This window comes from Schistocerca nitens, chromosome 11, assembly GCF_023898315.1.
Source record: "Schistocerca nitens isolate TAMUIC-IGC-003100 chromosome 11, iqSchNite1.1, whole genome shotgun sequence".
Lineage (NCBI taxonomy): Eukaryota > Metazoa > Arthropoda > Insecta > Orthoptera > Acrididae > Schistocerca > Schistocerca nitens.
The window spans coordinates 124,824,969-124,840,728 of NC_064624.1; the positions used below are offsets into that span (position 1 = coordinate 124,824,969).

At 48.5% G+C, this 15,760-nt stretch overlaps 1 protein-coding gene across 1 annotated transcript in view; it reads right to left on the minus strand.

Annotated features, from left to right (window-relative positions):
* LOC126212700 (pleckstrin homology domain-containing family G member 5) overlaps positions 1-15,760 on the minus strand; it is an 870,566-nt gene that overhangs the window by 174,597 nt on the left and 680,209 nt on the right. Inside the window, exon 7 of the mRNA XM_049940115.1 lies at positions 6,476-6,630. Coding sequence (XP_049796072.1) covers positions 6,476-6,630 — 155 coding nt within the window. The remainder of the gene's footprint in view (positions 1-6,475; positions 6,631-15,760) is intronic.

Sequence of the window (15,760 nt, forward strand, 5' to 3'; positions counted from 1 at the left end):
CTGCTCTGAGAAATTTCATTTCCCCTGGCTGCAGTCTGCTCCAGTCCCTTGCTGTCATTGTCCATGTTTCTCAACTATAGGTGACAATAGGGAAGTAATAATTCTTATACATAAGGAGTTTTACTTTTTCTGAAACTTCCATATTCCAAATCAGGTGTTTTATTTTGTGGCAGAAATTGCCTCCCTTCTGTAATCTCCTATTAATTTGGTTAGTTATTCTTCCATCCCTAGATATTTCATTTCCTAAATAAGTGAAACTTTCTACCACTTTGAGGGGTTCTCCATTCAAGGTAATATTTCCATTGATGCCTTTCTCTCTTCAAAATACCATTACTTCACTCTCATCTTTATTTATTTTTAATCCATACCTTTTCATTATTTCCTTCCACGCATCAAGCTGTAACTGTACTGTAGAGTACTATCAAGCGTGTGGAGAAATAGTACAATACCTGACGATTGGAGTAGAGGACACATTGTTCCCATCTTGAAGAAAGGCAATAAAATACATTGTAAAAACTACAGAGGAATAACCCTTATGCGTCAAACAGCCAAGATTTTTGAAAGAATTTTACTACATATAAGTGAAAAGATAGAAAAGGAGCTGAGTGAAGAAGAACATGGGGATTAGGAAAGCAAGAATCACGATCGACCTGATATTTTCTATCCGTCAACTGATGGAAAAAAGTTGAGAGTATAACGAAAGGGAGATAATGGTTTTTATAGACATAGAAAAGACATATGACTCAGTTAACAGGGAAAGACTCTGGGAAGAAATGAAGAAGATAGATATAGAAGATGGATACATTAATGTAATAAAGACAGTGTACAGAGGACACAATTGTAGAGTTAGAACACCATTGGGGAACTCTGAATACTTCGAAATAAGACAAGGACTTAAGCAAGGAAGTATTCTATCTCCTGCACTTTTTAATGCTGTGATGGAGGGAATGAATAGGGCAGTTAAAGATATAGTAAAAGAAAAAGACAAAAAGATGATTTTTGCAGATGATATGGTAATATGGGGTGATAAAGAGGTAGAACGCCCTATGTCGTACGAATAAAATCATAAGATGTCTGTGCATCTTCTTCAAACTGGAACTGCGCCAATATTTTCATCGGTTCTTCACGAAATTCATTACTAAGAAAAAGCCGATCTCTTTTGAATTCGCAGTATCAGTTAAAAACTGTAGCTTTATGTGGGCTTTTAAGACAGACACATTTCTAGGCTGATCTTCACATAGTTTAGGTGTCAATGGCGAGTTCTAAAAAATCATACCCTGGAAAGGTTCTTAAGTCAAAATTATTTTTCGGCGCACACAAAATCTGTAAATGATGACATGCGATCATTGTGAATATGTTGGCAGTAAACCCGTCTGGATCATTTAGTAAAATTTCTTCATTCATCACGACGTTTCGGCATCATCAGATATATGCTATTAAAATGAAAGGAACTCGAAGAGAGATTGGCGTTTCTTATAGAGCAATAAGCTAATGAAATATAATAAATGAAAAGGTCAAAAAATATTTTTGAAGGTACACACACCAAAAAGCTTAGAACGTACAAAAGTAAGTTCTGTGTTGGTATTAAATACTATTCCTAATCGTAGTGTCAATTAAAATCTTTGTTCAAAAAAATTTAGGAAAAGTTTTAGTCGACAGATGGCGCTAGCGAATGAAATTGTACAGTTCCAGAGACCGTTTGAAGTCACAAACATGTATGATGTATATATCCACACTGAAGCGCGGAAAGAAAATATGTAACAAAGCCGGGATTCGAACTCAGATCTGCTGCTCACTGGGCACACACGTTAACCACTACGGCACCCTGGCACAGTGGCTCTATACCACTGCACGGACTACCCTAGCATGCCTCTCTCCTCAATTCAAATTCCCATTCACGCCTCAGTCCACTTGGAGTTCCCCCTAAACTCGAACAGCATTTCAGGGGCTCTCCAACTGCACCGGAATAGCACCTCGGACTCGAACGGAACACGGGATCCCGCCTGGAACCCATTCACAGGTGCTTTTTCAATGAAACTAAATTATGTGATCAAAAGTATCCGGACACATGGCTGATAATGACTTTCAAACTCGTGGCGCCCTCCATCGGTAATGCTGGAATTCAATATGGTATTGGCCGACCCTTAGCCTTGATGACAGCTGCCACTCTTGCAGGCATACGTTCAATCAGGCGATGGCAGGTTAGTTGGGGAATGGTAGCCCATTGTTCATGGAGTGCTACACTTAGGAGGGGAATAGATGTCGGTGGGTAAGGCCTGGCACGAAGTCGGCTTCCAAAACATCCCAAAAGTCTTCTATAGGATTCAGGTCAGGACTCTGTGCAGGCCAGTCCATTACAGGGATGTTATCGTCGTGTAACCACTCCACCGTGCATTATGAACATGTGCTCGATCGTGTTGAAAGATGCAATCGCCATCCCTGAATTGCTCTTCAAAATTGGGAAGCAAGATGGTGCTTAAAACATCAATACCGGCCGGTGTGACCGAAGGGCTCTAGGCGCTTCAGTCTGGAAGGTTCGAATCCTGCCGCGGACATGGATGTGTGTGATGACCCCAGATGTTAAGTCCCATAATGCTCAGAGCCATTTGAACCATTTTTTGAAACATCAATGTTGGCCTGTGCTGTGATAGTGCCACGCAAAACAACAAGGGGTGCAAGCTCCCTCCACCACACCATAACACTACCGACTCCGAATTTTACTGTTGGCACTACACACGCTCGCAGATGACGTCCACCGGGCATTCGTCACACCCACACCCTGCCATCGGATCGCCACATTGTGTACCGTCATTCGTCATCCCATACAATCGTGCAATATTTACGCTGCCGGCCGAGGTGGCCGAGCGGTTCTGGGCGCTTCAGTCTGGAACCGCGCGACCACTGCAGTCGCAGGTTCGAATCCTGCCTCGGGCATGGATGTGTGTGAAGTCCTTAGGTTACCAGAATGAGATTTTCACTCTGCAGCGGAGTGTGCGCTGATATGAAACTTCCTGTGTGCCGGACCGAGACTCGAATTCGGGACCTTTGCCTATCGCAGGCAAGTGCTCTACCAACTGAGCTACCCAAGCACGACTCACACCCCGTCCTCACAGCTTTACTTCCGCCAGTAGCTCGTCTCCTACCTTCCCAACTTTACAGAAGCACTCCTGCGAACCTTGCAGAACTAACACACACCGCTGCAGAGTGAAAATCTAATTCTGGAAACATCCCCCAGGGTGTGGCTAAGCCATGTCTCCGCAATATCCTTTCTTTTAGGAGCGCTAGTTCTGCAAGGTTCGCAGGAGAGCTTCTGTAAAGTTTGGAAGGTAGGAGACGAGGTACTGGCAGAAGTAAAGCTGTGAGGACGGGGCGTGAGTCGTGCTTGGGTAGCTCAGTTGGTAGAGCACTTGCCCGCGAAAGGCAGTGGTCCCGAGTTCGTGTCTCGGTGCGACACTGAGTTTTAATCTGCCAGGAAGTCCTTAGGTTTGTTAGGTTTAAGTAGTTCTAACGTTCTAGGGAACTGATGACCTCAGAAGGTAAGTCCCATAGTGATCAGAGCCATTTGAACCAATGTTTACACTCCTTACACCAAGCGAGGCGTCATATGGCATTTACCAGCGTGATGTGTGGCGAATGAGCAGCCGCTCGACCACGAAATCCCAGTTTTCTCACCTCCCGCCTAACTGTCACAGTACTTGCAGAGGATCCTGATGCAGTCTGGAATTCCGGTGTGATGGTCTGGATAGATGTCTGCCTATTACAAGTTCAAGTGGCTCTGAGCACTATGGGACTTAACATATGAGGTCATCAGTCCCCTAGAACTTAGAACTACTTAAACCTAACCAACCTAACGACATCACACACATCCATGCCCGATGCAGGATTCGAACCTGCGACCATAGCAGCAGTGCGGTTTCAGACTGAAGTGCCTACAACCGCTCGGCCACACTGCCTATTACACATTACGACCCTCTTTACCAGTCAGCGGTCTCTGTCAGTCGACAGACGAGGTCGGCCTGTATGCTTTTGTGCTGTCCATTCACGCCTCCTCTTCACTATCACATCAGATCTTCAAATGTTCAAATGTGTGTGAAATCTTATGGGACTTAACTCCTAAGGTCATGACTCCCTAAGCTTACACACTACTTAACCTAAATTATCGTAAGGACAAACCCACACACCCATGCCCGAGGGAGGACTCGAACCTCCGCTTGGAGCAGCCACACAGTCCATGACTGCAGCGCCTCAGACCGCTCGGCTAATCATGCGCGGCTGTCAGTGGACCTAGGGATGTTTAGGACTGTGGAAATCTCGCATACACACGTATGTGACAAGTGACACCCAATCACCTGACCATGTTCGAAGTCTGTTGAGCTCTGCGGAGCACCCATTCAGCTCTCTCTCGATGACTAATGACCACTGTGGTCGCTGATATGGAGTACCTGGCATTAGGTAGCAACTCAATGCACCTAATATTTTGGGGGTGCGGATACTTCTGATGACATAGTGTATATTGTTCCTTGAAAAGGAACCGTGCCAGGGTGGCATCAGTTGAAGTGCCAAGCAGACCCTACTGCATCACCTGATGAGGCCTTTAGCGACTGTGGAAGAGGCTGAGTCAGCTGGCTGCCAGACTCACCCTGGTGACAATGTGAATGACCTGGACATAGGCAGCTTCGGTGGCCATCAGTGGATACTTTTGATCACATAGTGTATATGGGTCCTTGAAAAGGAACTGCGCCAGGGTGGCATCAGTTGAAGTGCCCAGCAGACCCTACTGCTTCACCACCTGAGGCCATTAGCGACTGTGGAAGAAGCTGAGTCGGCCGGCTGCCAGACTCACCCTGGTGATGATGTGTATGACCTGGACATAGGCAGCCTCGGTGGCCAGCAGTGGATACTTTTGTTCACATAGTGTATATGGGTCCTTGAAAAGGAATTGTGCCAGCGTGGCACCACTTGAAGTGCCCAGCAGACCCTACTGCATCACCAGATGAGGCTGTTAGCGACTGTGGAAGAGGTTGAGTCGGCCAACTGCCAGACTCACCCTGGTGATGATGTGTATGACCTGGACATAGGCAGCTTCGGTGGCCATCAGTGGATACTTTTGATCACATAGTGTATATGGGTCCTTGAAAAGGAACTGCGCCAGGGTGGCACCACTTGAAGTGCCCAGCAGACCCTACTGCTTCACCACCGGAGGCCGTTAGCGACTGTGGAAGAAGCTGAGTCGGCCGGCTGCCAGACTCACCCTGGTGATGATGTGTATGACCTGCACATAGGCAGCCTCGGTGGCCAGCAGTGGATACTTTAGTTCACATAGTGTATATGGGTCCTTGAAAAGGAATTGTGCCAGGGTGGCACCACTTGAAGTGCCCAGCAGACCCTACTGCATCACCAGATGAGGCCGTTAGCGACTGTGGAAGAGGTTGAGTCGGCCGACTGCCAGACTCACCCTGGTGATGATGTGTATGACCTGGACATAGGCAGCCTCGGTGGCCAGCAGTGGATACTTTTGTTCACATAGCGTACATGGGTCTTTGAAAAGGAACTGTACCAGGGTGGCATCACTTGAAGTGCCCAGCAGACCCTACTGCACCACCAGATGAGGCTGTTAGCGACTGTGCAAGAAGCTGAGTTGGCCGGCTGCCAGACTCACCCTGGTGATGATGTGTATGACCTGGACATAGGCAGCCTTGGTGGCCAGCAGTGGATACTTTTGTTCACATAGCGTACATGGGTCTTTGAAAAGGAACTGTGCCAGGGTGGCATCACTTGAAGTGCCCAGCAGACCCTACTGCACCACCAGATGAGTCTGTTAGCGACTGTGCAAGAAGCTGAGTCGGCCGGCTGCCAGACTCACCCTGGTGATGATGTGTATGACCTGGACATAGGCAGCCTCGGTGGCCAGCAGTGGATACATTTGTTCACATAGTGTATATGGGTCCTTGAAAAAGAATTGTGCCAGGGTGGCACCACTTGAAGTGCCCAGCAGACCCTACCGCATCACCAGATGAGGCCGTTAGAGACTGTGGAAGAAGCTGAGTCGGCCAGCTGCCAGACTCACCCTGGTGATGATGTGTATGACCTGGACGTAGGTAGCCTCGGTGGCCATCAGTGGATACTTTTGACCACATAGTGTATGTGGGTCCTTGAAAAGGAACTGTGCGAGGGTAGCTCCACTCGATGAAGTGCCCAGCAGACCTACCGCATCATCTGACCAGGCCGTCAGCGACTGTGGCAGATGCTGGGTCAGCCGGCTGCCACACTCACCCTGGTGATGAAGTGTATGTAGGCAGCCTCGGTGGCCAGCAGTGGATACTTTTGATCACAATGTGTATATGGTTCCCAGAAAAGGCACTGTGCCAGGGTGGCTCCACTTGATGAAGTGCCCAGCAGACCCTAGCGCATCACCTGGCGAGGCCGTCAGAGACGGTGGCAGAACCTGGCTGGTCCGGCCGGCTGGGAGACTCACCCTGGTGACGACGTGGACGACCTGGACGTAGGCGGCCTCGGTGGCCAGCAGCTCCCACAGCGCCGCCTGCTGCTGGCGCCGCCGCTCCGTCAGCTCGGCGCCGCCCCCACACAGCAGCTCCCGCCAGTCGCCTTTGCCCATCTGCTCCAGCTCCTCTGCGAAACACCACACACTTCTATCAGGCAGAGCAACTACCTTGGAGAGAGTCATTTTAAAATGATGAACTACACTGGTGAGCCGAAAAAATTTGGTCACCTGCTTCAGAGTATGATGCTCCACCTCTGGAACGCAATTATACGTGGCCAGAATTTAGGAATACCTTGGCAGTGATCTCAAAGTATGTCATACCAATCATCTAGGCAATAGCAACTATATGATTCCAGAGACCTTTTCAAGTCTCAAATATCTGTGACGCGTATGTGCAGACAGAAGTGGCAAATGAAAATTTGTACCGAGGCCGGGAGTTGAGCTCGGTTCTCCTGGTCACTAGGTAGCTGACATACAGTGGTTTGCACAACTGCGCGGACTAACGTAACATCCCCCTCCCCAGTCCTAGTTGCCATTCACGCCTCAGCCCATTTGGTATTCCCCCTAAACATGAACAGCACTGGAGAAACTCTCCAACTGTATTGGAGTACCATCTCAGCATCGAACGAAACAGGTGATCCTGCCTGAAATCCAGGCATAGGAGATGGAAACCCCTGCAAAGCTTTTGCAGTTTATAGGGAATACCAGGTGCGCTCAGGGCTGAATGAGAGTTGGGATTGAGGAGGAGAGATGCTAGGGCAGTCCATGCACTTGCGCAAAGCCAGTGTGCCAGGATGGCGTAGTGGTAAGTGCATTTGCATAGTGAGGGCGGGACCTGGGTTCCAATGTTGACCTTGGTACAAATTTTCATTTGTCACTACAGTTTACATATACAAGGTGGTCATTGAACGTGACCGGGCCAAATATCTCGCGAAAGAAGCATCAAACGAAAAAAATTCGAAGAACTCGTCTAGCTTGAACGGGGAAACCAGATGGCGCTATGCTTGGCTCGCTAGATTGCGCTGCCATAGTCAAATGGCTATGAACTGCGTTTTTTTAAAAATAGGAACCACCATTTTTATTACATATTCGTGTAGTACGTAAAGATGGCGTTGTAATAGTCACAAACATATCGCACACAATTTTAGACGAACACTTCGTAACAGGTAGGTTTTTTAAATTAAAATACAGAACGTAGCTACGTTTCAGCATTCTACACTCCTGGAAATGGAAAAAAAACACATTGACACCGGTGTGTCAGACCCACCATACTTGCTCCGGACACTGCGAGAGGGCTGTACAAGCAATGATCACACGCACGGCACAGCGGACACACCAGGAACCGCGGTGTTGGCCGTCGAATGGCGCTAGCTGCGCAGCATTTGTGCACCGCCGCCGTCAGTGTCAGCCAGTTTGCCGTGGCATACGGAGCTCCATCGCAGTCTTTAACACTGGTAGCATGCCGCGACAGCGTGGACGTGAACCGTATGTGCAGTTGACGGACTTTGAGCGAGGGCGTATAGTGGGCATGCGGGAGGCCGGGTGGACGTACCGCCGAATTGCTCAACACGTGGGGCGTGAGGTCTCCACAGTACATCGAAGTTGTCGCCAGTGGTCGGCGGAAGGTGCACGTGCCCGTCGACCTGGGACCGGACCGCAGCGACGCACGGATGCACGCCAAGACCGTAGGATCCTACGCAGTGCCGCAGGGGACCCCACCGCCGCTTCCCAGCAAATTAGGGACACTGTTGCTCCTGGGGTATCGGCGAGGACCATTCGCAACCGTCTCCATGAAGCTGGGCTACGGTCCCGCACACCGTTAGGCCGTCTTCCGCTCACGCCCCAACATCGTGCAGCCCGTCTCCAGTGGTGTCGCGACAGGCGTGAATGGAGGGACGAATGGAGACGTGTCGTCTTCAGCGATGAGAGTCGCTTCTGCCTCGGTGCCAATGATGGTCGTATGCGTGTTTGGCGCCGTGCAGGTGAGCGCCACAATCAGGACTGCATACGACCGAGGCACACAGGGCCAACACCCGGCATCATGGTGTGGGGAGCGATCTCCTACACTGGCCGTACACCACTGGTGATCGTCGAGGGGACACTGAATAGTGCACGGTACATCCAAACCGTCATCGAACCCATCGTTCTACCATTCCTAGACCGGCAAGGGAACTTGCTGTTCCAACAGGACAATGCACGTCCGCATGTATCCCGTGCCACCCAACGTGCTCTAGAAGGTGTAAGTCAACTACCCTGGCCAGCAAGATCTCCGGATCTGTCCCCCATTGAGCATGTTTGGGACTGGATGAAGCGTCGTCTCACGCGGTCTGCACGTCCAGCACGAACGCTGGTCCAACTGAGGCGCCAGGTGGAAATGGCATGGCAAGCCGTTCCACAGGACTACATCCAGCATCTCTACGATCGTCTCCATGGGAGAATAGCAGCCTGCATTGCTGCGAAAGGTGGATATACACTGTACTAGTGCCGACATTGTGCATGCTCTGTTGCCTGTGTCTATGTGCCTGTGGTTCTGTCAGTGTGATCATGTGATGTATCTGACCCCAGGAATGTGTCAATAAAGTTTCCCCTTCCTGGGACAATGAATTCACGGTGTTCTTATTTCAATTTCCAGGAGTGTATTTCGGTTGTTCCAATGTGATACATCTACCTTTGTGAACTTATCATCTCTGAGAACGCAAGCTGTTACAGAGTGATTACTAGTAAATACCACGTTAATGCAGTAAATGCTCAAAATGATGTCCGTCAACCTCAATGCATTTAGCAATACGTGTAACGACATTCCTCTCAACAGCGAGTAGTTCGCCTTCCGTAATGTTCGCACATGCATTGACAATGCGCTAACGCATGCTGTCAGGCGTTGTCGGTGGATCACGATGGCAAATACCCTTCAACTTTCCCCGCAGAAACAAATCCGAGGACGTTAGATACGGGCCACGGTATGGTGCTTCGACGATCAATGCAGCTGTCACGAAATATGCTATTCAATACCGCTTCAACCGCACGCGAGCTATGTGCCGGTCATCCATCATGTTGGAAGTACATCGCCATTCTGGCATGCAGTGAAACATCTTGTAGTAACATCGGCAGAACATTCGTAGGAAATCAGTATACATTCCACCATTTAGTTTGCCATCGACAAAATGGGGGCCAATTATCCTTCCTCCCATAATGCCGCACCATACATTAACCCGCCAAGGTCGCTGATGTTCCATTTGTCGCAGCCATCGTGGATTTTCCGTTGCCCAATAGTGCGTATTATGCCGGTTTACGTTACCGCTGTTGGTCGCTAAATAGAACGCGTGCAGAACAATCTGTTATCGTCCTGTAATTTCTCTTGTGCCCAGTAGCAGAACTGTATACTGCGTTCAAAGTCGTCGCCATGCAATTCCTGGTGCATTGAAATATGGTACGCGTGCAATGGATGTTGATGTAGCATTCTCAACACCTACGTTTTTGAATTTCCCGATTCTCGCGCAGTTTGTCTGCTACTGGTGTGCGGATTAGCCGCGACAGCAGCTAAAACACTTACTTGGGCATCATCATTTGTTGCAGGTCATGGTTTGCGTTTCACATGTGGCTGAACACTTTCTGTTTCCTTAAATGACGTAACTATCCGCGCGAACGGTCCGGACACTTGGATGTTGTCGTCCAGGATACCGAGCAGCATACATAGCACACGCCCGTTGAGCATTTTGATCACAATAGCCATACATCAACACGAAATCGTTTTCCTCAATTCGTAAACGGTCCATTTTAACACGGGTAATGTATCACGAAGCAAATACCGTCCGCACTGGCGGAATGTTACATGGTATCACGTAGTTCTACGTTCGTGACTATTACAACGCCATCTATCATAAAGCGAAGAAAGTGGTCCAACTAAAACATTCATATTTCTTTACGTACTACACGAATATGTAATAAAAATGGGGGTTCCTATTAAAAAAAAAACGCAGTTGACATCCGTTTGAACTATGGCAGCGCCATCGAGCGGGCCAACCATAGCGCCATCTGGTTTCCCCCTTCAAGCTAGACGAGTTTCGTTCTTTGTAGTTTTTTCGTTTGATGTTTATTTTTTTTTGAGAAATTTGGCCCGCTCAATATCAAGGGAGCACCCTATATATGCAGACAGAAGCGACGAATGAAATTTTGTACCGAGGCCAGAAGTCGAGCTCGGCTGTCCTGCTCGCTAGGTAGATGACAGACAGTGGCTTTGTACAACTGCGTAGACTACCCTAGCATGCCCCTCCCTCCCCCTCTCCCTCCCCCCCCCTCCTCAGTTCAAGTTCCCACTGACGCCTCAGCCCATTTGGTAGTCCCCCTAAACACGAAGAGCACTGGAGAGGCTCTCCAACTGTACTGGAGTAGCATCTCAGCATCGAACGAAACAGGTGATCCTGCCTGAAGTTCAGGGATAGGAGATGGAGACTCCTGCAATGCTGTTCGAGTTTTCTGGGAGTGGGAGTACCAATGGTGTGAATGGGAATTGGAATTGAGGAGGCAGCCACGTTAGGGCAGTCCATGCCGTTGTGCAAAGTCGATGTGCCAGGGTGGCGTACTGGTTGGCACATTTTCTTTGTGAGCAGGGGAACCGGGTTCGAATCCTGGCCTTGGTACAAATTTTCATTTGTCGCTTCAGTTTACATACATACATCTACAGGGTGTTTCAAAAATGACCGGTATATTTGAAACGGCAATAAAAACGAAACGAGCAGCGATAGAAATACACCGTTTGTTGCAATATGCTTGGGACAACAGTACATTTTCAGGCGGACAAACTTTCGAAATTACAGTAGTTACAATTTTCAACAACAGATGGCGCTGCAAGTGATGTGAAAGACATAGAAGACAACGCAATCTGTGGGTGCGCCATTCTGTACGTCGCCTTTCTGCTGTAAGCGTGTGCTGTTCACAACGTGCAAGTGTGCTGTGGACAACATGGTTCATTCCTTAGAACAGAGGAATTTTCTGGTGTTGGAATTCCACCGCCTAGAACACAGTGTTGTTGCAACAAGACGAAGTTTTCAACGGAGGTTTAATGTAACCAAAGGACCGAAAAGCGATACAATAAAGGATCTGTTTGAAAAATTTCAAAGGACTGGGAACGTGACGGATGAACGTGCTGGAAAGGTAGGGCGACCGCGTACGGCAACCACAGAGGGCAACGCGCAGCTAGTGCAGCAGGTGATCCGACAGCGGCCTCGGGTTTCCGTTCGCCGTGTTGCAGCTGCGGTCCAAATGACGCCAACGTCCACGTATCGTCTCGTGCGCCAGAGTTTACACCTCTATCCGTACAAAATTCAAACACGGCAACCCCTCAGCGCCGCTACCATTGCTGCACGAGAGACATTCGCTAACGATATAGTGCACAGGATTGATGACGGCGATATGCGTGTGGGCAGCATTTGGTTTACTGACGAAGCTTATTTTTACCTGGACGGCTTCGTCAATAAACAGAACTGGCGCATATGGGGAACCGAAAAGCCCCATGTTGCAGTCGCATCGTCCCTGCATCCTCAAAAAGTACTGGTCTGGGCCGCCATTTCTTCCAAAGGAATCATTGGCCCATTTTTCAGATCCGAAACGATTACTGCATCACGCTATCTGGACATTCTTCGTGAATTTGTGGCGGTACAAACTGCCTTACACGACACTGCGAACACCTCGTGGTTTATGCAAGATGGTGCCCGGCTACATCGCACGGCCGGCGTCTTTAATTTCCTGAATGAATATTTCGATGATCGTGTGATTGCTTTGGGCTATCCGAAACATACAGGAGGCGGCGTGGATTGGCCTCCCTATTCGCCAGACATGAACCCCTGTGACGTCTTTCTGTGGGGACACTTGAAAGACCAGGTGTACCGCCAGAATCCAGAAACAATTGAACAGCTGAAGCAGTACATCTCATCTGCATGTGAAGCCATTCCGCCAGACACGTTGTCAAAGGTTTCGGGTAATTTCATTCAGAGACTACGCCATATTATTGCTACGCATGGTGGATATGTGGAAAATATCGTACTATAGAGTTTTCCTGACCGCAGGGCCATCTGTTGTTGAAAATTGTAACTACTGTAATTTCGAAAGTTTGTCTGCCTGAAAATGTACTGTTGTCCGAAGCATATTGCAACAAACGGTGTATTTCTATCGCTGCTCGTTTAGTTTTTATTGCCGTTTCAAATATACCGGTCATTTTTGAAACACCCTGTATGAATAAGTCACACAATCGATATAAACTATCTTCGTTGATCCATTATGGATCGTGGGACGACAGCTGGCATGAACTTCTTGATGCAATAATTTACCAACAGCCGTATGTATTGTAGAAATTTATTTTATTTTATGAACTTCTATGCGCTACCAGTTTCGGCCTTACGCTGATGCCATCTTCGGGGCCCACTCGTCTGGTAGCACATAAAATAAAATAAATTTCTACAATACATACGGCTGTTGGTAAATTATTGCATCAAGAAAATATAAACTATGCACTAGTGGATTATAGCTGTGGAGGCATTGCCTTATAACGTCTCAGGCGTATTTCATCAGGTTCAAATCGGCCAATTATGCGCGCAAGATACGTGGTGTCTCTAAAAAGTTCGGTGAATGGCGTCATATCTGAACCAGGCACATGTGTGCGTGCATGCGTATGGGTCTTCAGAGACCTGAGGAGAATCGATTACACGGCACACATTGCATGTGACTGGCTGCGTACACAGACTGGGACCAATTGAACGTAGTCAGTGTGCGGGGAAGTGTCACAGCGCAGTGGAGCACCGTCTAAACATCAAGTTCTGCTACTAATTGGGGAAGGCTGGAACGGGGTCACATGGAATGTTGGTGCAGGTGTACAGGAGGGAAGACGTGAGCAGAAAGTGTGTTTACGGATCGTTTAAACCAGGGCTTAACAACTGGCCGGTTTTGAGCACGAGTACTCGCGTCTGCTCAGGCACGTGCTCGCGAGCAGCTGCAAGGTCGCGGAGTAGGGAGGGAGGGGAGGGGAGGGAGGGGAAATGCGCGCGCACGTTTGAATAGGGCCGCAGCCCGCCTATTGAATTCGCGCCGACTGTGTAACGTTTAAAGTACTACGATCAGCTCTTAACAGTCACTTCGTTGGTTAAGAATCATGTGAAGTCGCCGTTGTGTAACCCCAACCATGCTTTCGCAGTTCAACCCCCATTGGTAGGAATTGTATCTGTTTACTGAAAAAGATGGTGTTGCAAAATGATTAGTATGTCACAAAACGCTGAATTCTTTTACGAAATTTAATTTGCAGCGACATTATATGTCGTACCACGCGAAAGACTACGGACGTGGAAAATGTCATTGACCAGATCGTGCACAGGAAGTTATTAAACTTAAAAGGAAGCTATCTGAAGAAGATCTGGACGACGAAGAAAAATCAACTGAGGCAGCTCTCAGAGTGAGTTACAAAATCGCTTTATTTTTAGCAAAATCCCTGCGCCCCTTCACTGATGGCGATTTAATAAAAGATGGTTTTGTAGTTGCAGCGGAACATTTGTGTCTATCTCAAGCTGAACAGTTTCGGATTGTGCCATTATCTGACATGACCATTATGTGTCACATACAGGACATGGCAGACGACGTCCAGAGCCAGTTTGCAAATATCTGTAAAGATTTTATGGCGTATTCTCTAGCTCTGGACGAAAGTGTTGATATCACTGGAACAGCGCAGCTTTCCATATTTATTAGAGGTGTTAATAGAGATCTTCAGGTGAGGGAGGAGCTCCTCGATGTAGTAGCCATGAAGAACACTACAACCGGAGGTGATATTTTAAGTAGTGTTGAAGAAAGTGTTGAAAATATAGGATTGTCGTGGAATTCTTTAGTTTCAGTGTCTAAAGATGGTAGAGACATACACTAAGCTAATAAAATTATGAGGCAAGTGTACATTCTCCTTTATTTGTTTCATTTGTCACAGTAATAATTCGTGAGTGATATCCCTGCAGGTGGCCGCGGATTTACATCGACTGGCGGCAGCTGTTGTGTACCCCACGTGACTCTCCCCACTCTCCGCTCTGGTCCGGTAGTGGGGGTAGCGTGCTCGCGCTGCTCCGTGCTCGCGCCTTGCTGCTCACAGCTTGCTCCGCGAGCACGTATGTTGTGAAGCCCTGGTTTAAACGCTTCCGTGAAGGGAACAACTGAGGGTGAGCCACGTTCAGGCCAGCCAGAACCCCAGAAAAGATCCAAATGCTGGCACGAGATCGGCGACGGACTCTCAGATTGACTGCGGAGGAACTGCGCATAAGCAAGGACACGGTGCACACCATCGACTGCGATGATACGGGTAAGCGCAAGATCGGCTCCCGATTTGTGCCACACATGCTCACAGAGAAGCAGAAAGCAAAACGGATGGAAACCGTTGGTGATTTCATTTCCATGCGTGACCAGGATCCACTGCTTCTGGCCACCATCGTCTCGGCAGATGAGACCTGATGCTACCACCTCGAGCCGGGATCGAAAGGGCAGGCAATGGATGTCGTGGTGTTCACCGTCTTCCCCACGTCCAAAAGAAGGCGTCTGCAAACATCCGAGTTGAAAGCACTGTTGATCTCCTTCTTCGACAACAACGGCATCATCCACGAGGAATCTGTTCTTGAAAGTCAGGCCATGAATACTGCGTTTTACCAGTCCCAGTCCGTTGAAATTTTTCAAACAGATCCTTTATTGTATCGCTTTTCGGTCCTTTGGTTACATTAAACCTCCGTTGAAAACTTCGTCTTGTTGCAACAACACTGTGTTCTAGGCGGTGGAATTCCAACACCAGAATAATCCTCTGTTCTAAGGAATAAACCATGTTGTCCACAGCACACTTGCACCAGTTTTCAGCCGATTGCTACAGGGTATCCGGAGGTTTCGGCCAGAGTTGCACAGGACTGGAAAATGGATGGTGCTCCATGATAACGCACCTGCACATTGCGCGATCCGTGGCGCAGAAGATGACAACTGTTCTCGGACACCCTCCGTACTTCCCTGATCTGGCTCCTGCAGACTTCTTCCTGTTTCCCAGCTTGAAGGCGGCTGTGAAAGGTGAACGTTGTGCGCACGTGAATGCCATGAGGGATCATTTGGCAGCCGTTCTGCAATCGATTCCACAGCAGGCCTCCGCTGGTAGTTTCCAGAAGCTGTACCAACGTTGTCAAAAGTGTGTTGTAGCGGGTGGCGTCTAGTTGTCTGACAGCATTCGCCGAACTTTTTAGACACTCTGTATATGTGATACCA